Below are 22,797 nucleotides of genomic sequence, written 5' to 3'. Positions count from 1 at the left end.
ATAAACCGCAAGATCTTAGATTGCCCGACAATGTGGGACTAATAATCTCAACAGTGCTGTTGAGCATTGATGGGAAGACTGTTGGCTGTGGTATTCTGGAATGAGAAGGCGAACTTGAGTTTGGTTTTGGCCGTGACAAATATTTGCTGCTATTGGACGTGACTGGTGGAGAATGAATAAGTCGAGTTTGTTCATGGCAATTGATCTAAAACAGAGACTGGTGATATATGCTGCCGGTGATTGAGATGATGAAGCTGACTGTGGTTCGTGAAGTGAAGCTGTGATGAAGTGTTGTGAGAAGAAACAACAGGGAACATCACCTACTGCCATTGATGCATAGGCAGTTGACTAAGATGGGTTGATGGATGCTGCCATTATCGGAGATAGAAGATGGTCTGGAGCTGGGAAACATGTCAGCAATGGAGAGAGTTGGTATCAGGTATTGGGTTGCTACTATGGATGGATTGAACGAGAAACTGACGATGGAGTTGGTAATGCTGCTCTGCCATCGATGGAGGAGTTGAAGAAAAAGTCAGGGAAGTTACTTTCCAGAGATGGAGAAGAACAAGGAGGAGTCTGAAGACGAACTGTGATGGCTAAGAAGAGCTTGGCTGTTAATGGAGAACTGGAGTTGGTTATTTCCGGTGATTCTCATGAATCAGAGGAATGAAGCTCGATTATTATGATGATATTGATTGTTCCAGTGATGATGGCTGTGACTGGTGGGCTGTTCACGGTTAAACAGGGAGATGATGGTCTGGAAAGATAATGAAGACGAGTTGGGAGCAGAGGAGATGACAAACAGATAAAAAGGAAGATGAAAAAGAGAGTTTTTGCCGAGTCTGGAAAGAAGTTGGTTTTACAGGGAAGTTTATTCATTGAAATATCCAACCGTATAATATAGATTAAGGGAAGCATAAGGTAGGGTTTCCAACCATTGGAAACTAAAGGAGAAGTTACGGTGGTATTTTCCAACCGTATGAAATCATAGGGAATAAAAGGTATTTTTGCCGTGAACAATAGAAAAAATATATGCACTGTCAGTCTCACTGAACTGACAGACTTTTCAGCTTGGGTCATGACTAGTTTTTGGAAATTGCCGCTTTTGGCAATTGTTTTCGACCGGGATTCGTGCATGGGTGCTGCTACAACTTGGATACCTATTTAAGAGAATTTAAAATATTTGTTAAGCATATATCTTTTAATTTTTAATCAACCCTTTTGAAGAGAAGAACACAAGAGAAGAAAAGTTAGGGTTTTGGAGCGATTTCATCACTGTAACTATTTATTTTCCATTTTATCATATGTATCTCATGGGTTTCAGTAATCCCATGAGTAGCTAAACTTCTTAGTGATTGGGAATGAATTCAAAGTTCTACACATGATTTGGGTTATTATATTGAATCTATTTTGAAGTTCTTCACATGATTATTGATTGTTTATACTATCTAGAAAGTTTATGATTTATTGGTAGATTGTTTAGGTGGCCAACTGAATTAATTTGTTGATTCAATCTAATGCTAGTATTGAGTTAGGGGATAAGTAATAGTTGAATAAATTTTACATACGTAGAGAATGCAAGACCTTGCAGAGAGATTTTGTGTAACTATTGTGTATGTAAACAATACTAGATAGTGGGCCTTGAGCTAAGAGTCTAACTACTAGGATTAATCTATAATTCACAAAAGATAAAGCTTTATACCAAATTACACCTTGAGTTAGCTACTACTAGGTGGTTTAGACGAATAAAATCTGGTATTAGAGAGCTTCCGTACTCAGTGATATAAGGAATTTAGGGGATAACACTGAGCTAGCTGCTATTCCACGGTTGGTAATAATTTTTGATTGATTATATGAATGGATGAATATAATAACTTGATGACGGTTTAGTAACGAAAAAGGATTCCCTGATCATTTTTTTCTTTATTGCTTGCAACTTAGTTACTTTTAATTGATTTGATTTTACTTTAAAAATATAAAAAAAAATCCCCCATTGTGACATTTTGACAACTAAATCTCCCTTCTCCTTGTGGGAACGATCCTGAATTCCATTATATTACTATTTAATTGAGTGGATTTGAGATCAATAATTTGATTGCACCTACGACACGCATCAAACGTACTTTTGAGTACTTTCCATGGTCGGATATTTATGAGATTTATTCAGGGGATACATGTGGTGAATATATATCCCTTACAAGAATTATAACTTAATCGAACGACTCAAATTTTGAATTTTAGGTATTAATACGTTGTTCGTAATTAGGGTTTTTCGGAACAAAATTTAGTATCATTCACAGAGGCTTTGGGGATCGCATCATTCTTCGATGTTTATGAAAAGTTAACCAAAAGTTTATGAGCTAATTGGGTATAATATACTAAAAATAGTGAAAATATAACGGATATATATTTATATTTGATATTCATACATCCTTGGAACCCTAATGTATACTATGAAACAAAATTCTTTTGTTAAAGTGGAATACCTGGTAACGCATCCTTAATATATGGGAAAATAATCGTCTGGTCCTTTTTAGGTTGTCCCAAGTCTATTTGGTCCTTTTGGAATACGCGTTTTCTATTTGGTCCATAATTATTTGAAAATATAAAACGGATAAAAATACCCTTCCATGTTAGTTCCTACTTATTTTCTTGTAGCAGTTCATTCTGTTTGATGAACTATCAGAGCTTTTGTAGATTTGAGTCAATTTTGTTTCATGAAAACTCTACACTTCATTACATTCTGTGAACTTCATTACACTTCATTTTATTCTACAAAAATTTCGTTATTAAGAACAAAAAAATAAGAGTTCATTCTTTCAATCGAACACACAACAAAAATTACATTAGTATGAGTAAAAACATGAGTTCATTCTTTCAAATGAACACCTAATAAAACCTATATGAAAACCGAGTTCATTCTTTCAAATGAACACCTAATGTAACCTATATGAAAATAGAGTTCATTCTTTTAAATGAACATACAACAAAAATTCCACTATTACGAACAAAAACAAGAGTTCATTCTTCCTAATGAACACCTAATCAAACCAAAACTAAAAAAAATTTAATTTTTTCAAGTGAACACCTAATCAAAGTTCACTATTATGAATATAAAACAATGTTCATTCTTTCAAATGAACATCATTCTTAAAAATGAATACGTAACAAAAAATAGAGTTCATTCTTTCGAGTGAACACATAAATGAACACCTAATCAGAACCTCAGATCTACAAAAATTGAAAAGATGATTTACAGAGATTAAACGAAACTCACGAGAAAATCAAATCAATCTCTATAAATCGTCTCTTTATGATCTTCGAATCTTTAAATCAAATCTTCGTAATCTTTGAGTCTTCAACAACAGCAACACTTCGTCTTCATTATCTTTATCGTCTCCATCATATTCAACACCAGCAGAGGAGAAACTCAAAAACCTTCGTCATCTTCATCGTCTTCATCATCTCTGTAAATCAAAATACCTAGAAAAAACAGAAGAGGATGAATTATTTTCATCATCGTCTTCATCATCATCGTCGCTTTCATCATCATCATCACCGTAGAAAAAACAGAGAAAAGGTAGATCTGAAAAAAGGAGGAAAGAGAAAGTAAATCTGAAAAATGAGATATTTTCTATTGGTTTTTTCTATATATATGGTCCCAAAAGGATATTTCTGCCACTATCAAAACATAGTTACATCATCGATGATATCATCCCGCGTGGGTATTGTTCATCCTAGGACCAAACAATAATTTTTAGGACCAAACAATAATATATACTCCATTCGTTTCAAAAAGACAGTCCGGTTTGACTTTGTCAAGATATTAAGGAGACAGTAGTAGTTTACATTCCTACCCTTAATTACATACCTAATTTATTTCAATAAAAATGTTAGTAATAAAAACTACCAAAAATTGTTATGGGGTTGTAAATAGGAAATAAAAAAATAAAAATAAAATAAAACATATCGATTTATGGAAACAATATCAATAAAGTAAAAGAAAAAATATTCTAAACATTGGGAGGCTAAGTAGATTTTCCTCTCGCAACTTGGATAAAAAAATATAATCCCTCCCGCGTGAAACTGTAAGAGCCAAATTGAGCAGGAACATTGAAATGTAGAAATCAAAGTTCGCTTTAAAACTAAAATCTGGATTGTTTGGAAAAAAGAGAGATGAAAAGATTGTATACTTATGAAGTATAACCTTTATAAGGAATTTAATTTGGAACTATATATATATATATATATTGTCTTCAAAAATGAATGAAGGATATATTTGTTTCCCTAATTATACAGATTTCGTTAATATTTTAGATTGGATCCTATTAAAAATGAATTTATGAATATAAAAAACTTAAGGGTATGTTAGAGAGTTCGTTGGAAAAATATGACTATAAACAGAAGTTGGACACATTTTTGAAACAGACCAAAATGGAATAGAGGACGGTCTTTTTGAAACAAAAGAAGTATTTTAAAAAAAGGACCAAATAGAAAGTTGACCAGGTCAACTGGAACAAACCCACTCTATTATACTACTTTTAGGATTATATGGTAGTTTCTACATATAAAAATAATAAGATCAGGACGATACTAATATTGAAGAAGTGTCGAACGATAAAGAAAAAAAAGTACACAGTTGGTAGAGCCATGCTGAAAACATGTCGAAGGAAATAGATGTTTAAACTCTTACTCATGCTAAGGAGAGAGAAAATTAGGGAGAGCGCAACTCGGGCGACAACTCAGGTGACGAATCGGTTCCAACTCTTTTAATTTGTTCTTCAATTTCTAATGATTAATAAGGAATTAGAAATCATGAATGGTACACTTGAACCTGGTGGGATTCAATCAAGCAACAAAGGTGGGAACTTTGGTGTAGCAGGTAGAGTTGATACTCATATGATGGATCTACAGACTGATTTAGGTCAGATGCAGAAACATATAGACAGAGTTTTGAAGAACGGGGCTCATGTTGAGAACATGTGTATTGATCAATTAGTTGATAGTGGAGATTCCAATCGCGCTCCTTCCCAACCTCAGCTTGTTAAATCAAAACCCATCTCTTATCGTGATGCCTTTGTGAATTCTGAAGCAAGATGGGAAAATTGCTTTCGTGAACGGGGATTGCAAAACTCGGAGATGGAATTCGAAGAGATGAATGCGGATGCTGCAAGTGAAGTTAATACATATGATGGTATTCCATCCGTCTCCTTAGATGTTGATACCCGGAAACGAATTATTCAACAATGGAAGCACTGCCTGATCGAGAAAGTGGTAGGAAAGACGGTAGGATTTAAATTTATGTGTTTAAAGGTTAATGAATTGTGGAAGCCAACCGGTAAGTTACAGATTCTTGACCTTGGATTTGATTTTTTTCTATTTAAAATTTGAGAATCCTGATGATTATAGATTTGCTCTGTGTGAGGGTCCTTGGTTTATTGGTGGACATTATCTCTCGATGAGAAGATGGTCACCTAATTTCAAACCCTCTGAAGCTTCAATTCACACAACATTGGTATGTGCTAGGCTTCCTGAGCTTCCCCTAGAGTATTTTGATAAGTCAGTGTTAGATAAAGTTGGAGCAAAACTTGGTAGACTCATAAAAGTGGATACTACCACTGAATTAGTTTTGAGAGGGAGGTTTGCCAGAGTTTGTGTCGAAGTTAGTACTGATAAACCATTAGTTCCTTTAGTTAAAATAGGTCCCATTAAACAAAAAATTGAATATGAAGGTGTTAATTTGATATGTTTTCATTGTGGTAAATTGTCTCATAAAAAGGACAATTGTCCCAAGATTGTTCATGAATCAAATGGTGTCCATAATACTATTAATGTTGCAGGTGAAAAAATTTCAGAGGAGAATGTGCTTGGTGGCAAAGATCGTCCTGTTAATGAAGAGGAAAGTTTCGGTTCATGGATGTTGGTTGAAAAAAAGAAGAATAAGGCTAGAGGAAATGGTACTCGTATTTCCAACCACATGGTGCAGGATAATAAGATAAATTCTAGGTTCAATTCTTTAGATGCATAGAATTCTTCTGATGGAGGGAATGGCTATGCTGATCAGGGATAGGTTAGTGTGAATAACACCAGAAGCAATAATATTTGGACAGTTGTAACTGGAAGAAAACAGAATGGTGTTGCAAGTAGTGGTTTGCCTAATCATCGTGGTGAGGCTAACCAACCGGTGCAGGACATAAATAGGGGGGGTATCCAACAGGTTTGCTTCACTTGCATATCAGAATTTGGTTAATCATAATAGTCATGAGAGAACATTTAATACTCAAAATGGTAACAATCATAGTGATTATAGTGACATGCATGGTGGGAAAGATGATAGGTTTGCACATCAGTTACATATTAAATAAGTGAATGCTAATAATGAGGTATTGCAAGCATCTTCAGGTAGGAATTCTAATCGCAAGAAAAGTAGTTCTGCCAATAAGGATAGTGGAAGGGAATTAATGATGGAAAAATTAATGACCCAAAGGCTATAAGTAAAGGTAAAAACATAATGGATGAATCAACAATTGAAAATCAGAAAAATGGAACTCAACCATCCTCTACTCCAGAAGTTTTCACAATCTTATCCAAGGTCGTCAGTGGTGCAGAGGAGGGTAGAAGATTTACTAGTGAGGAGAGCACAAGAGGAGCTTCAGGCTACGCAGAACCATCTCACAGAAATAGTGATAGAAAAAATTACAAGGGTGGACATCAAACTCCAGATGATGGAGGACATTGCTCATTTGAGAAGCCAGCTGAACCAAGTGTTACCAGCAATAGTGCAGACACAAGATCAACCGGACTGGAGTATATTTTTGGACAGAGTCCAACAGACTGTGATTCCATTAATAATTTCACCTTCAAACTGGACACACTTGGATCCGGAGGAGTTTCTAAATCAGGGAAAGGAAGAACTAGATTGCGTGTCAAAGATGTGGCTAGATGCAACAACTCTGGAGGTGGAATTAGCTCCAATGGTGGATACCCCAGCTCTTGTAAGAAGCCCAAACGATCTGTCGAAGTTCGAGATGCTCTTTACTGCTCATTTGGACCCGGAAATGTTTTACCAACGGAAATTCAAGACCAGGCTCACTCCATTATTGGAGCTGAACAAAGCAGCGGTGGCAAGGAGGATGGGATTCATAGAGGTCCTTCCCGGTTCTTATCAGTTCCTAATGTCTTTAAAAATTTGTCGATGAAGATTTTAGTATGGAATTATAGGGGTGCTGCTAGACCCTCTTTTACTCGTGTCATGAGGAAATTGATCAAGAGACATAAGCCAAATATCGTGGCTTTGCTTGAGACAAGAGTGCTTGCTTCTCATGCGGTAGGTATTGTTAGGCACCTGGGTTATGAAGAGTCCATATTGGTTGATCCCGAGGGATTCTCTGGGGGAATATGTCTGTTGTGGAATCCGGAGGAGGTGGATATTCAAGCCACTAAACGGACAAGATGGGCGCTCCATGCTGTGGTCAGCGTGAAATCCAAGAGTCCTTGGATTTTGTCCACAATTTATAGAAGCACTAATAAGTCCAATAAAAGGACGGTGTGGAATGAACTTCAAACTGTGTCTGATATCTCTAATTCTGACTGGATGGTGATGGGAGATTTGAATGTCATTGGTAGCTGTCAGGAAAAGAAAGGTGGAAGAAATCCTTCTCATAGCAAAATTGCTGAACTAAGAGAAGTCATGGACAGCTGTGGTCTTATTGACTTGGGTTTTAATGGGCCTAAATACACTTGGAACAACAAGAGAGTGGGAGCTGCTAATATTAAGGAGCGATTGGACAGAGCCGTTGCCAACTCAAATTGGATCAATAGATTCAGCAAGGCTCAGGTAACTCATCTCTCTTATTTTATTTCGGACCATAGAGCCATTCTTATTGACCTTGAACTTAAAACTAGGTTTCATCCTAGGCCTTTTCGTTTTGAAGCTATGTGGGCTGAGGACCCTAGATATAGTGATGTTGTTAAAAATAATTGGAATACTAACACTGATGGCAATGTTAGTGGCAATTTTTTCAACAATATTTCTAAGATTCAGTTGGAGTCCAAAAAATGGAATAAACATGTCTTTGGTGATATCCAAACACAAATTGATGTTGCCCAAGATAATCTTAGAAAGGCCCAAAATGATTTTGATTCTTGGCCTTCTGATAGTGCCAAAATTAGAATGAATGATTGTCTTATAGAGTATCTTAGACTTTTGAAGTTAGAAGAGACTTTTTGGAGATAAAAATCTCGAATTTCTAGGCTTAAGGAAGGGGACTTAAATACTAGGTTTTTTCATACGTCTACGCTTGTTAGGAGAAAAAGGAATACCATCTCCATGATAAAAAATAGTCAAGGTGAGTGGGTTAATGATGCTAAAGATATTGAATCTGTCATAGTTAATCATTATGAGAATCTTTTTACTTCTACTAACAGTTTTATGTGTGATAGTGAACTAAGAACCCTCTTTCCTGCTGTGGTTACTGCTGATGAAAATGATCTGCTTTGTAAGGAGGTGAATGTTGAGGAGATTAAGACTGCTGTTAAACAGTTAGGTTCCCTCAAGGCTCCCGGGCCTGATGGTCTTCAAGGTATTTTCTATACTAAATACTGGAATTATGTGGGCTCTAGTGTTATTGCTCTTGTAAGAAATTTCTTTCAGAATGGCCAGTTGGATGCTAGACCGAATAAAACTTACATTGCATTGATACCTAAGGTGAGTAATCCTTCCACTGTTAAGGAGTACAGGACTATTAGTTTGTGTAATTTTAGTATGAAAATTATCACTAATAGATTGAGACCTATTCTAGGCAAAATTGTCTCTCATAACCAGCATTCTTTTATCCCAGGTAGATCCCTTTTTGAGTCTGCCATTATTTGTAATGAAATAATTCATTCGTTCAAATCTAAAAAAGGGGTGAAAGGTTGGATGGCCCTCAAGATTGACTTTGGTAAAGCCTATGATAGGATTAGTTGGGAATTTATACACAAAATCTTTCTCCTCACAGGTTTTAATCATATGTTCATTGATTGGATTATGAAATGTGTAACTTCTGTTTCCTTTCAAGTTCTTATCAATGGTTCTCCTAGATCTAGGTTTACTCCTACTAATGGTTTGAGACAAGGGGAACCTTTGTCCCCTTACCTTTTCATCTTATGTCTTGAAGCCTTAACTAGGTTGTTGAATAAAGGCATAAAAAATAAATCTCTTTCTGCTTTTGCTATTGCAAGGGGTGCCTCCCAGATTTCTCACTCTTTGTTTGCTGATGACAGTATCATGTTTTTGAAGGCTTCTTACAAAAATGCTGTGAATCTTAGAGTGTTATTAGACAAGTTCTGTGCTTGGTCTGGACAGCAAATCAGTGATGGTAAATCCACCTTATTGACCTCTTCAAATTTGGGAAGGATCTTCACTAGGGGTATGGCTAATGCTTTAAGGGTTCGAGTTTCCACGAATCCTGGTAAGTACCTTGGTATTCCTCTTCAATGGGGTATAATTAGTGAAAATACTTTTAGTGAGATGCTTGAAAAAGTAGGACATATGATGCAGGGATGGAAGTCTAAAAACCTAAACATGGGTGAGATGCTTGAAAAAGTAGGACATATGGTGCAGGGATGGAAGTCTAAAAACCTAAACATGGCTGGTAGGTTCTCTAAAATCACCTCTACTATTGATCATGTGTCTTATCATGTTACGTCTGTTATTAAACTCCTTAAAGGCTTGATTAGTAAAATTGATAAATATAGGAGAAACTTTCTTTGGGGAGGTGATAAAGATAAAAGGTGTATGCATAATGTTAAATGGTAGACTGTGTGTAAGTCCAAAGACCTAGGAGGAATAGGTATTAAAAACTTGGAGCTAAGTAATCTTGCTTTCCTGGCCAAGATGGCCTGGAAAGTTCACTCCAATCCTGATAGTACAATGACCAAACTGTTAGAGGCCAAATATTTCAACTACCAGAATTTCTGGGATGTTGAGGTCAAATCCAGATCTTCAATGTGCTGGAGGAGTATTCTTTAGAGGAAGAAATACTATCAGGCATAGTGTTCAATGGAGCATAGGAAGTGGTACTATTGTTGATTTTTGGAGATATCCATGGGTATCTAATAGCTCTATAGCTGATATGACACAAATAGATGCTAGTTCTATTCCTAGAGAAACTATTAGTGATTACACAAATTCTGCAAGGTAGGAATGGGATATTGTGAAACTATCTAACAATGTTCCTGACAATGTAATGAACTTGCTGAGGGCTATTCCAATAAGTGTTAGTACTGATAATAAGGATAGACTCTTCTGGCCCGGAATGCTGGTGTGATTTTTAATCGTTGTTGTACATAAGGATTTAAACTCTAAGACTTGTGAAGATTAAATTTAAAGATTTAATGAAAATAATAAACAAAGGCGAGAGTTACTGGGATTAGGATTCCACCGAATTCATATCATAAGCCTCAATTATTTATCCTCAACAATTATCGCTTAATAAATAAAATAACATGGACTCTTATTTTTGCCAAAGTAGATTCTCAAAATATTAGTTATAAATTGTAAGCATGGGACATCAAACATCTAAGCAAGCATGACCCATCAAATAAAATGATAACTAATTAATTCAAATCATAATTCTATTTTAGTTAGTGCAAAAGTCAAATAGAAAAATAAAATAAATTTACCCATGTATGAAATTCGGATTCCTCCGTCGACCCAGGGTAGGGGTTTAGCTCATCATGTTGTAGACACTCTTAAAAGATTATTTTATTGCTCGAAAAGTGTTTATAATGGTGAAAATGAAGAAAAATTAAACGCAACTATTTTGCTCTTCCAAAACTCCTCCCTCTCTAGATGCCTGTGTGGTCCTATTAGCACCTTATTTATACACAACAACCCATTACTCAAATATCTTTTCAAAATATTCTTCCATAACTCCACCAGATCTTCTCTTTAATGAAAGATATCTCAGGAATAATTTTTTTCTCCATTTATCACACATCTTCCTCTATTTGCTAGAATAAAATCCTGGGGATATTATCTTTTTTATTTATAAATAAAACCACAGATTTTCTTTCTTCTTTTCAATAAAATAAAAACAAACTCATCAATATATTATCCCTTTTAACTTCAAGATATGAAAACTTCTTGTATAATAGGCAAGAAGATATCTTTTCCTTAAATCTTTGAGATCTCCCATAAAATATGTGAATCTGTTTCAAATGAAGAAGAAGAGGGTGCCTCTATCCATTTGTTGGGTGCCCGTATCTGAAATGATGGGTGCCTTTATCAGTTCCTCTGGTTGCCTTTAACACTAGCTATTTTTCCAAAAGAGCTTATTTCCTTGAAAAGACTTAAAACAAGATTATTAGTGATTAAATTAGTTATAGCGAATGTAGTTATGGGTGAAAATGCGTCACACTTGCGTGCTCATCAGTACTACAGGGGAAGTTACTATAAAAGATGCTTACAAACATCTTCAGGTAAGTAATTCTGAACCTTAGATTACTAATACTGACCAGAGATATCTCTGGGCTCTGAAATGCCCATTCAAATACAAAGTCTTTCTTTGGCAATTGTGCCAAAATAAGCTTAAGGTGAATGAATCTCTCTACGGTAAAGGTGTTGCTAATCATCCAAGTTGTAGGTTATGTAATAATGATCTTGAGACATGTATGCATTTGTTTTTTGTTTGCCCAAGTGTCTGGCCTATATGGAGAAAGCTAAAGGACAGATTTGGTGTACAATTTGACCTTGAGCCCATCTCTCCATCTTTCCTTGGGAAAGTTTGTTCTATTGATGTTCAATTAGGAGGTATTGAATGGAAAAATTTATGCTCTTTTATCCTATGGAGTATTTGAATACACATGAATAATTTTATGTTTGAAAATGTGAAATTTCATGCTCTGCTAGCCCTTGCTAAAGCACTGAAAAGTGCTAGAGAGTATCACTATGCAAATCAGGGAGTGAAACAGCAAAACATGAACAAGCAGGATATTCAAATTGTATGGGAGGTTCCTAATGCTGATTTTTATAAGCTAAATACTGACGGTTCTGCGAATGATGATGGTTTTGCAGGGATTGGAGGTATCAGTAGGAAGGAAGGAGGAGATTTTGTTGCTTGTTACAGTAAACATATTTTCAAGAACACAAATAATGTTGCAAAAGTTTGGGCCATTAGAAAGGTCTTCGTCTGGCTGTGGAGTTTGGGATTACTAATCTGGAGGTGGAGAGTGACTCAGATGACGCAATCCAACTGTGCAAAGGAAGTTCTCAGCCGCAGTGGGAAATTAAGAGGCTTGGTGGGGAAATTAAGAGGCTTGGTGGGCCAATTCAACCAGGTGAAGTTCAGTCATCGTTGCGGAGAAGCAAATAATGTGGCTAACAAACTTGCTAAAGTTGGAGCTTTTAAGGAAAGTGAAGGCATTTGGATAGGAAATTTGTAGTTAGGTTTTTAGTTTCTTTATTTCAAAATGATGTAATGGGGGTTACTACTCCTAGAATTGTCAACTACAGCTCTAGCTAGTCTTTGTTAGAGGCCTGCTTATCGAAAAAAAAGAAGATAACATGTTGAAAGAGAAATATTTACAAGAGGTATACATTGTGATTAAAACTCTATTTACGGGCTAAGGTGTAAATGCGACACATACATCGGCCAAAGATCCTGCAACACCAGCATCGTAGAGCTAGGTACTTAGTAATTTAACAATGAATCACGTTATCGACTGGTTGGACGGGTCACGAATCGTGAAATGCAAACCGTACCTAACCTGTTTTAACGAGTCCAACTTTGTGCACCCCCTCAAAACCGGGGTGCACATTCCGCCTCTCTTCATTGGATTGTTTATTCGGTCAAAACCACTTTAAAGCCACTTTTAGTATTTATAACTTAGTAAAATATCTTCCGTATTCAAATATAAGTTTCTAAGCTTATCTTTTTCTCTCTTTAATATCGCGAACTTGCAATTCAATATACCTGAAATCAGAATCAGTATTTGATAGATTTGATTGGATCAATCAACAACAATCATCTAAAAACATAGAGAAAGATTATTGACAAATCAATATCACGAATCTAAAAAAAAATCATACATGAATAAGATTGTTTGATTCTATCTTCTTCCTCCGTAAACGGCTAGAATTTTTTTATTTAGGTTTGGATTTTGATTACTAGACATTACTCAACTCATTGTAAGAAGTTCTGATTGATAAAGAAAAAAAACTTTCCAATTTTCTTTTTACCCATCTCATAGTAACTCGAGAAGAAAGAGCTCTGTATGAGAATTTTTTTTTTTAGAAAACAGAGCACAAACCCACTTCTAACGCATTCAGAACATTTCTTTGAGATACATTTTCACTATTTTTTTTCTTATTCTGATGATGATAATTCGAGTTACTTGATGATGATGAATATCTCATTAATCGATTAGCTGATTTCTCTTTTTGACGATGATGATTCCAGTTACTTGACGATGATGAGTATCTCATTAATCGATTAGCTGATGATGTTGATGAATTTCTGATCAAAATATTGTTATGATGATGGTCTGAAGAAGAAGGATAAAAAGGAACCATGGATATGGATCGCTGTTTCTTAGAATATTAGATCAATTTCGGAAAAGAAAAACTAAGTAGGAAAGCTGGTTTTGACCGAGTGAACAGTCCAATGAAGAGAGGCGGAATGTGAACCCCGGTTTTGAGGGGTTGCACAAAGTTGGACTCTGTTTTAACGGCAAAAGTTAGGATAGTATAGGGTCATAACTTGTTTTAACAACAAAAGTTATGATTAACCCTGCGGGTCGGGTCAGCCTTTATATTTCCGACCTGCTGCGTAGGCAGGTAGCATCGGCAGCCGCATATTAATGTAGAAATTGACGTTTAGTCCCAAATATGTTGGGCTTTGGACTCTTTAATCCCGCCCTCTCAAGCCTAGTATAAGGATATCCAAATTTACCAAATTTCATACGGGTTAATCCTTTCCTGAACGATTTAGTCCAAAACCAATTTTCCCGAGGGGAAAAATGCCCCCTATCTAAGTAATATCAGTTCTTTGTATTTCAGTTTCCATTTTTTTCATCTTCTTCATGGAAATAGCACCCACGAGCGAAGACAAAATCATAAAATCTGATCTCGTTTTCGATCTTCAAACCTAATTACGATAGTCAAACAATTGCTTGATTCATCTTGAAAAATCTAAATCAAAAATCTAAATCGTCATCATCAGTTCCTTCTCTCGAAGATTAGTATGAAGATTTCATCAACTTAAAGTGGTATGAAAGATGGGAACATGTTCTTATCGAATTTAATTGTCGATGTTAATTTATTAATTTTAGATTATTTTTTTATGATTTCAAAAACCTAATTTTATTGATTGCAGTTCAAGTTTCCCATTCGATTAGTGGGAAGAAGTTAGATCTGTAATACTCTAATTATTTTTTCCTTAACAATTGGTTTAAATGATGATAAATCTTCCTGGTAGGAGTGATCAACGAACGATTCAAACTTCTGACTCTATCCGGAGCAAAACATTTCCTCCTAATTCAAGGTTCGTTTCGACTTCCTTTCCTCCTCCCGGATGGATAGAACCTTTTAGAATATATACTCAATCTTTTTGTTGATTCTCCAATAATGGAATGCAATTTAAATGATCACGGTCAAAAGTTTCTCATCAAATTATCACCTAATTTTGTTAGTCAACTACTTATATCCTCTCAGCTTAAACAAAAACCAAACTTGGCTCTTAAATTCTTTTATTGGGCTGGCAAACAGAGGAATAATTATTCTCAAAGTTTAGATTCTTATATTTCCTTAATTCGTATGCAAGCATCAATTAGAGACATAAAGGAGTTAAAAATCTAGTTGGGGAAATTAAAGTTAGAGGTTTTTTGATGACCATTTCAACTTCAAATGCTATGATTAATAGTTTTGGGGTTTTAGGAATGGTTTTGAGTAATGAAATATTATGGAGTAATGGAATATGATAAATTAGAGTAATGAAGTTGACGACTGTTTCAACTTCAAATGGTTCTGAGTAACGAAGTTGATGACTATTTCAACGTCAAATGCTACGAAAAATTAGAGTTAGAGGAATTATTATGGATTGGGCAAATAATGAAAGAAAATGGAACTGAGTCAATTGTTTACTTACAATTTTATGACATATGTTTATGTGCCTGCCTCACTGTAGCATATTTATGAATTGTCAATCACTTGTTTTGTCGTGGTATCTGTCTCTCGTTAGTCACTACTAATGAGTAATGAAATATGTCTGCTATTTCATTTCTTAGCGGTACTACACTTATAAAATGTATCTGCCAAGAAAAATCAATGACCCCTAGACTATTAGAATTTTATCTGTTAGGCTAAGATGACACTCGTATATTCTCTATAAAGAAAAAAGAGGAGTTTATAATTAATTGTGAGAATTGACGTGGATGTTTAAATCTGCACTGCTTATCCACTATGTCATTACAGTAGATGAGTAGACCATCTTTGCAAATAGTTTCATATGTTAATTGATGGTCATTTTTCAAATGTGATCCTTTAATAATTTATAAATCTTCACACGCTCAAGTTTTAGTGACTTTCATCTGCAACATACGAACAACTTCAATTTTTGTCCCCACCAGCTACTTGATTATTTGTTGGGAAATGACCCATAGTGTGTGGTGGGTCTGAATTAGAATAGCTAAAAAATAAGTAGAAATTTGTATAAGACTCATAGTGTATTGTTAATATTAAATCTGAAACTACCAAACGCATGAGCAGTAAGTTTGCTTTGTTAGTGTTTTAGATTGCCATAGTTTTGCTCGACTCTGTTCTGATAAATTACATCCATTCAGATTACTTATTATACATTGTTTTTTTGATTCACAGGAGGGTTCATGATGGTCGACCTGTAGTTTTTATCAAGTAGAGTAGTTAATTTAATTCAGAACACACCGTCTATTACTGTTTCAATTTTTAGGTAATCAACTCTAGTAAGGCTTAGCTCAAAACCAAACAATTGTGTGTTTCAGTTCGGAACTATTTTAGCTTTGCGGTAGGCACCCTAACATAAACTTCAGTTGCTTTTGGTCACAAATGACTGACTACCTTTAGTGACATGGAACAGGTGATCTAGCAATTGCAGTTTCCAATCCTAATGGTCTTATGAAAGTCCAACTCCAATTGGAAGGAAAGTTGTCGCCTCCAAGATGTTTTTCTGGAGAGTTGAACACTTACTCTACAATTGTTAAGCAGGTTATGTTTAAAGATATAATTTTATCTCTTGTGCCTTTTTATGTATGTTCACTTTTACTAAATTTGATCCCAATATCTATGGAGGAATTAAGATTTTTGGAATGGCATTGGGCCTAACGTAGATCGCAATGCTATTATAAATGTTGTTGAACTGGCTAGTTATGATCAAATTAAACGGGTAACTCGGATTACTCAATCTTAATTTTGAGCTATTATATTTCCAGTTGCTTGGTTGTTTGATGGTTGAGGTAGACATGGAAAGAGGGGATCATTTCTGCTTTGGGTACACATGTATAACATGTGTACAACTATCTACACATGTTGATTCTTAATGTGTACATAATGCTACACATGTTAATATTAATGTGTATATAGTTGTACACATGTTGATCATTAATGTGCATATAGCTGTACACCTCTTAATAGTTAATGTGAACATAATTGTACACCTTAGATTTGGGCGTTCAGAAAGGAAGCGATTTTCATATCATTTTATATCGTTTAAACTTCTTTACGTTGATATAAAATGTATGTAAGATAAAAGTTGTTGCCGTAGTCGGGGGAGTATACCAAATGGTCCCTTTCATTTTTGATATGCTGTCAATATAAAACGAGTACATGTAATGCAAATTCAACTAGTTTATTTGCTAATGTGCAGATTATCAACTAGTTTATTTGCTAATGTGCACATAGTTATACACATTGATTCTGAATGTGTACATATTTGTCCACCCGTTGATTGTTAATGTGTACATAGCTGATCACCCGTTGATTGTTAATGTGTACATAGTTGTACACCCGTTGATTTTTAATGTGTACAACTATTGATTATTAATAATATAGAACTGTATTACTATAGTTGCTTGTGTCCCTTTGAATTTGTGTTTGATGAACTTTTTTTTTACTCACAGGTTATATGCACAGAAGGACCATAGAATGTTGGGATGTTTGTTTTAACGAAAAGGAGAGTGGATGTAACACAAGAAGATTTTGAGATGTTAGCGTCCAAGGTATTGAAGAAGGAAACGTACAAGAACATGTCACTTCTTGGTTAATAAAGCTCAGATTTGGGACACTTCTGGTCAAGAAAGGTCAGTTTTTTCTCCCTCATCTGTTTTTTTTTTAATTTTGAGCTGGTGTCGAACCATTTTTCCATCAATTTGGGTTTCTGTTTCATTTAGAGTGATCTGGTGTTAGTCTATTAGATTTTGATGAACCGGCTTTTGTTTAAGATCCTATATGATATATTGAATTCCATAGTAGGGTTCTTGGTTAATTTCTTTGTTTAGATTAATGAAAATCTTCGTATATTAGTAGTCTTGATTCCATCTGTGTAGATAATAACTCCATGACCTATTTAAAAGAAAAAAGGGGATTGAATGGTTACCATATCTTATGACATGAGAGTGGCTTCTACTTTATGTATATGAACATTAATCTTGTCTTTTCTATGCTAGTGTTTTATTATTCTTGGCAATGTTATGGACTGTGCCATGACTGCTACATGTTGATTAATGTGTACATAATTGTACACCTGTTGATTTTTAATGTGTACATAATTGTATACATTTTTATTCTTAATGTGTACATGATTGTACACCTATTTATTTTTAATGTACACATAATTGTACACACGCTGATCGTTAATGTGCACATGATTGTACATCTTTTGATCGATCGTCAAGATTTGTGTGGCCTTGGATACTAAACACGTGGTTCATGGTTAATATTTCGCGTGGCCTATCCGGGTCTTATATAGGGCCTTAAAATCGTTTTGTTTGGATTTGGTTAAAGTTACAAGTCTCTAACCTGGCCCTTTCCTTTGTATTAGTTTGGCAGTTTGTAATTTCAGATTTTCATGGATTAGTTGTTGCGATTTTTACGATTTGATAAAAACGCAGTTCACATTACTCTGTTACAAACTCAAGCTGAGCTTCCAATATCTTATATATCGGCAATAATTTCCTTGAAATTCCATAAGCCTATTAACTGCTTTACACAAATTATAATCTGATATGTCGTAATTATAGGAGTTGGTTCTTCCGCTTACATCTTGCGTATAAAACTTACTTCACTATGGGTATTTTGGATGCAGATAAAAAACCAAGGATGATAGGATCGATGCCTGCTGGTAACCCAAAGATTCTTGAGCATCTCAATGCAGTTAATGAGTTTCTTAAATCAGATAAGGTGTGTAGGCTGGGTATTCCAGTTTCTTCTAATAACGCTTCTATATCAATTCAGCCACTATTTCAGACAAGCAGATGTTTTTGGCTCTACTCGACGTTAAGATCTTGTGAGTTAATCAGGTACGATGGTAAGTCTCTCCATATTCGGCTTCATGTTTGCAATTAATTTACCATTTCGTACTCAATGTGCTCCGAGTGGTGCAAAGAATGCGTTCTTCCAGTCAATCATTGTACACTATGTTGTTCTTTTATTCAAGTGTTCATTGTCATGCTTCCGTAGAAGAATTTTTATATATATAGCGACAAAAAAGACAAGAGGGAGCAGATGTTCACTATCTCTGCATTTTTGTACCAGTTATTTGACGTGTCAATTCTTTATTGACTCTAGGTTATGACATGTATAGTAGGGATATTCTAATTTCTCCATAAAACGTCATTGTTAAGAAGCAAGTCGTTATTTTATCGAAATACATGTTTTTGATCTACTTAATTTCCAAGTATTAGACATTTTTCATTCCGCAACGACTTGTTCAAGTTCGAATCGACTCGTTTTGTCCTTGATGCAGGTTAACTTCTAAACCATCCTCTTCAAATTCGGATATTATCCAATTAGATCTTGGTGTGGTTGATATTTTTGTCAGTATGTGCAGATGAGAGTGGCAGTCTGGCTATCATTGATGTTGGATTTTCTGGATTTTTGTCGATGTGTGCGTAGTTGTACACCAGTGTAAATTAAAAAAAAAATCAAGAATGAAAATTATATAGTCATAAGGGTACTCTTTTTGTAGATCTCGGAAAGAGGTTTCCGAAAATATAAAGTTTGCGAATTTTGGACGAGCGGTTCCAAAGATAAATTGTTTTTAAATTATTTAAAGTTGCTGACATTATCATGAGTCATTTTGGACTAAACTGTTAATATTTGGACTAAATTGTAAATCAGGAAGGTTATTTTTGTATTTTTCATATTTTAAATAATTTTTGGACTAAATTGTACCTAGTTAACTCGGGATGGACTAATTCATACTTTTTGAAGCGTTTTTGGACTAAACCGTTTTTTTCTCCATATTAATAGCAGGTAGCGTGAACGTCGCCTTAATTTATGAGCACTACCTGACCCAAAAGTCTTATTGTTTTTGTCTTTTATTTATTTTAAAATGTAAAAATAAACCGTCAAAACAGTATATGTCTTGTAGTATGTGCAAATAAAAAATGCACAATAATGAAAAGTATCGAATACAAACTGTTTTTTTCCGGAAAATGGATCATTTATCCAAATATTTTTAAATCATGGTTCAAATGGACGACTAAAAATTAGTATGGGTGAAATGGACAAATTTTTTTTAGCAAGGATGAAACTGGATTCATCCTTGTTTAAACATAAAAAATAGCTAGGATGAAATTGGGTGCATCCTGTGTAAATTAAAAAACAAGAAAAAATATTTGAAAATTGGCAGGATGAAACTGTTTACATCCTGGCTATTTTTACATTTTTGTTCATTTAAACAGTATCAAAATCTAAGTGTCATTTTCACCCAGGAATTATTGGTTTTGGTCTTTTTAATCAATTTTGTGTTTTTTTTTTTAATTTGAACAATGCTGTGGACTGTAGTGTAGGCGAATGAAGAAAGAGTTGCCGATTGTAGCACAAATGAGTGAAAGATACCGAGATATCCAAACATAATAAATTCACAATACAAGGAGATTTGAGAATAACACACGGAAAAAGAGATATGAACAAACAAAAATGGATACGAGTTTTACAACAATTTAACTGGTTCAATTTTATGTACAAGTTGATGGAGCAAACCCCAGCCTTTTCCACTTGAGATCGAATTCCCACAAGAAATTCTGCTGCATAATGTTCCCAATTATTGATATACCTGGCCATGCATTCGGCATGAATCCAAGGCATTTTACTCCGTCCGAGACATCGATTACATAACTTTTAAGGTGTGGTTCAAACCGAACAGAATCCGCAAAGTGAAAAACTAATTTTGGCACGGCCGATTCATGGAAACCTTGGGACTGAAAGCAGAACTCAAAAGATTCGTCTTTCACTTGTTTAAATTTTGTGAAAGCGGGCATCAAATATTTCATAACGATCTTGTAAGCGGGTTCAACTAAAAATGTTAAGCTGGAGCCAGAATCCAAGATTACACCGCCTTGATTTTGGAAGGAAAATATTTCTGATGGAATCTTGAGCACCAAACCACCTATAGATATACCGACTATATTCACATGATATAGCCCGTCTATGGCTTGAATATTTGTAAACTGGAAGTTGGTTGGTGGAGAAGAACCAGAAACCAAATGTTTGCTGTATCCAAATGTTAGATGACTTGACACATTTTTAGGGCTCAAATGATCGACTAAGCAATACGAGAAGTTGTTGCCAAACTTGGATGTAGCTTTTGTAGCAAATGAGTTATCGTTATAACCTAATCCAAGAACACCATCAACAACACCTAATGTGCCTGTGGAAGTAGAGTAGCTGCATCCGATTGGTACACCATGTAGTCTAGTCTTCCGACCGTTTGTGAGACTCATTGTCACCGTCTCATATGCATAAAATCCATGGGCTGTTGATCCATCCTGGTATCTGTAAAATATTAGGAAAAAAAATCAACATTTTCTTTGTCCCTTACTAAATGTAAATATACATCATGTTTAGTTTTAGCCAAATTAATGTCTGTCTCACTGGGAACTAAGAACATAGGACTTCGGAACTAATAATGACTGGAAAAAAGAGAGTAAAAATTTATGGTAAGAGTATAATGATTACCCGTAATCATACTGGCAGGGATCCCTCTTGCTAGGGCATGTTACCAAAGAAAATGTAAGATTCTTGCACAAGTTGGACGAGCATGGAATGGTTTTAAATGAGAGAGATCTAGCAGCTTGAAAGATTCTGTGATCATTCATCCTTGTACGTGAAGTGCATTTCTTACAACGGTATCGACAGTTGATCCAAGTAAGATCACTACCTGTATCAACTATTAATGTGAATTTCTTAGACGGAGTTCCTACTCTAAATTGTACAAAGTACTGTCCAATTCCTTTATAAGCTGCAGAAGAAATAGGTAGTACAGCCGAGGAATTGGAAGCCTTAGTAGTAGGAATTATAATAGCCGACGAATGTTTTCCTACTTTACCATTATCATAATGATAACGAGATATTCTACCATATAGCATTCGAACTCGAATCAGATCATCTTGAACTAGATCCTTAACCTTATCATATTGAGTTTTCGGTGCCGAAACATCATCCATATAATGCCGATGAGTTAATTCTAATCTCATTTCTCGGTCTCCATTCTTTGTCTCTCCACTAGCGAAACTCGAAATTGAGGAAAATATAATAAGAATATGGAACACAACGGCAAATGAATAAGATATAGTCATTTAAAAAGATAGGACCATGTATAAAGGAGGAGGAGAAGAATTTGTTTGGCTTCAGAACAGAAGAAGAAAAATGTTCTTGTTGCATAAAATTGAATGCTAAAAGTTAGTTTCTTTCTTTGATCTGATCTCTTGAGTGAGTTTGGTAGGTGTTATGTTTTTCTTCTTTTAGAGGATATGGATGAAGAAAAAAGTCGTTGCAATTGATAACTCTCTAGATTTTTATGTCTATTTATCGGTTTTATTTATGCAGCATTGGATTGTCAATGGTTGCTTGTCACCGCAAAACGAGGTTGTTTTTGTTTTCTTGTATCTTGATTAATAAATTTTATAACACAAAATCAACAATGGTACACAACACTACACAATCAATCAGCCGATTCATGATTTGCTGATAATTAGATGGTTTACTAATTTTTACGTAGTAGTACTACTACTACAGTGAGGAGGTCTCAGAACAGCTCAGGGTGAGAGGTTTGAAACAGCTCAAAACGAGCAGTATGTGTATGACCTAAGCTACAATCCGAGTAAACTCGAGATAATTCTACATTACCACCAGTAATTCAATCCCTTTGCTTGCACTCTACACTAAAACGAACTAAAAAAGACATTCTGTGATACAAATGCATACGCCTAGTATTATTACAAGAATCTCAATTACTTTCAGGAAAAAAACAAAGTGAGATATTATTTGATATCATTAATGTAGCTAACAATTATTTCGTGTGGTTCATTATCAGACGCTACGATTTGCTTGACATTATGTCAATTAGCCAGTTGGCATTGAAAGAATTATTGGGGTCAAATTTGCTGTCCTTCACCATTTGTTTTTCAATATACACACACGATATATATAAAAAAACTGGTTGGTTTTGGGCCTAATGTGATTATCTGGTGCCTGCTACTAAAAAAGCAAAAATGATCATTAAGAAGTAATCTCTAGAAATTCTTTATCCACCTATTTATGTTAGTGGCTAATATGTCCTT

The 22,797-nt window shown here is 35.0% G+C and overlaps 2 protein-coding genes across 12 annotated transcripts; one reads left to right on the top strand and one right to left on the bottom strand.

Moving 5' to 3' along the window:
- The first annotated feature begins 5,207 nt into the window (after positions 1-5,207).
- On the top strand, positions 5,208-12,598 carry LOC113289878. 11 transcript variants are annotated; one of them, XM_026539302.1, is made up of 5 exons: positions 5,208-5,338; positions 5,841-7,837; positions 8,504-9,452; positions 9,542-9,635; positions 12,059-12,598. In XM_026539302.1, exons 2-4 carry the CDS (start codon positions 6,512-6,514, stop codon positions 9,553-9,555), a joined length of 2,289 nt encoding a protein of 762 aa, XP_026395087.1. In that variant the 5' UTR covers positions 5,208-5,338; positions 5,841-6,511; the 3' UTR covers positions 9,556-9,635; positions 12,059-12,598. The 11 variants fall into 11 exon arrangements, with proteins under 11 accessions (XP_026395087.1, XP_026395086.1, XP_026395093.1 ...); XM_026539301.1 differs by lacking the exon at positions 5,208-5,338 and adding an exon at positions 5,380-5,515; XM_026539308.1 differs by lacking the exon at positions 5,208-5,338 and having other exon boundaries at positions 5,676-7,837; positions 8,504-8,582; positions 9,281-9,452.
- A 7,462-nt stretch (positions 12,599-20,060) lies between these two features.
- On the bottom strand, positions 20,061-22,008 carry LOC113286334 (aspartic proteinase NANA, chloroplast-like). The gene is made up of 2 exons (XM_026534984.1): positions 21,194-22,008; positions 20,061-21,010 (listed from the first exon to the last, which is right to left on the bottom strand). The coding sequence occupies exons 1-2, from the start codon at positions 21,811-21,813 to the stop codon at positions 20,194-20,196; spliced, it is 1,437 nt and encodes a 478-aa protein (XP_026390769.1). The 5' UTR covers positions 21,814-22,008; the 3' UTR covers positions 20,061-20,193.
- Between the last annotated feature and the right edge of the window lie 789 nt (positions 22,009-22,797).

Source organism: Papaver somniferum, chromosome 6 (assembly GCF_003573695.1).
Source record: "Papaver somniferum cultivar HN1 chromosome 6, ASM357369v1, whole genome shotgun sequence".
NCBI classification, from domain to species: Eukaryota; Viridiplantae; Streptophyta; class Magnoliopsida; order Ranunculales; family Papaveraceae; genus Papaver; species Papaver somniferum.
This window is presented reverse-complemented; position numbering and strand designations above follow the sequence as displayed.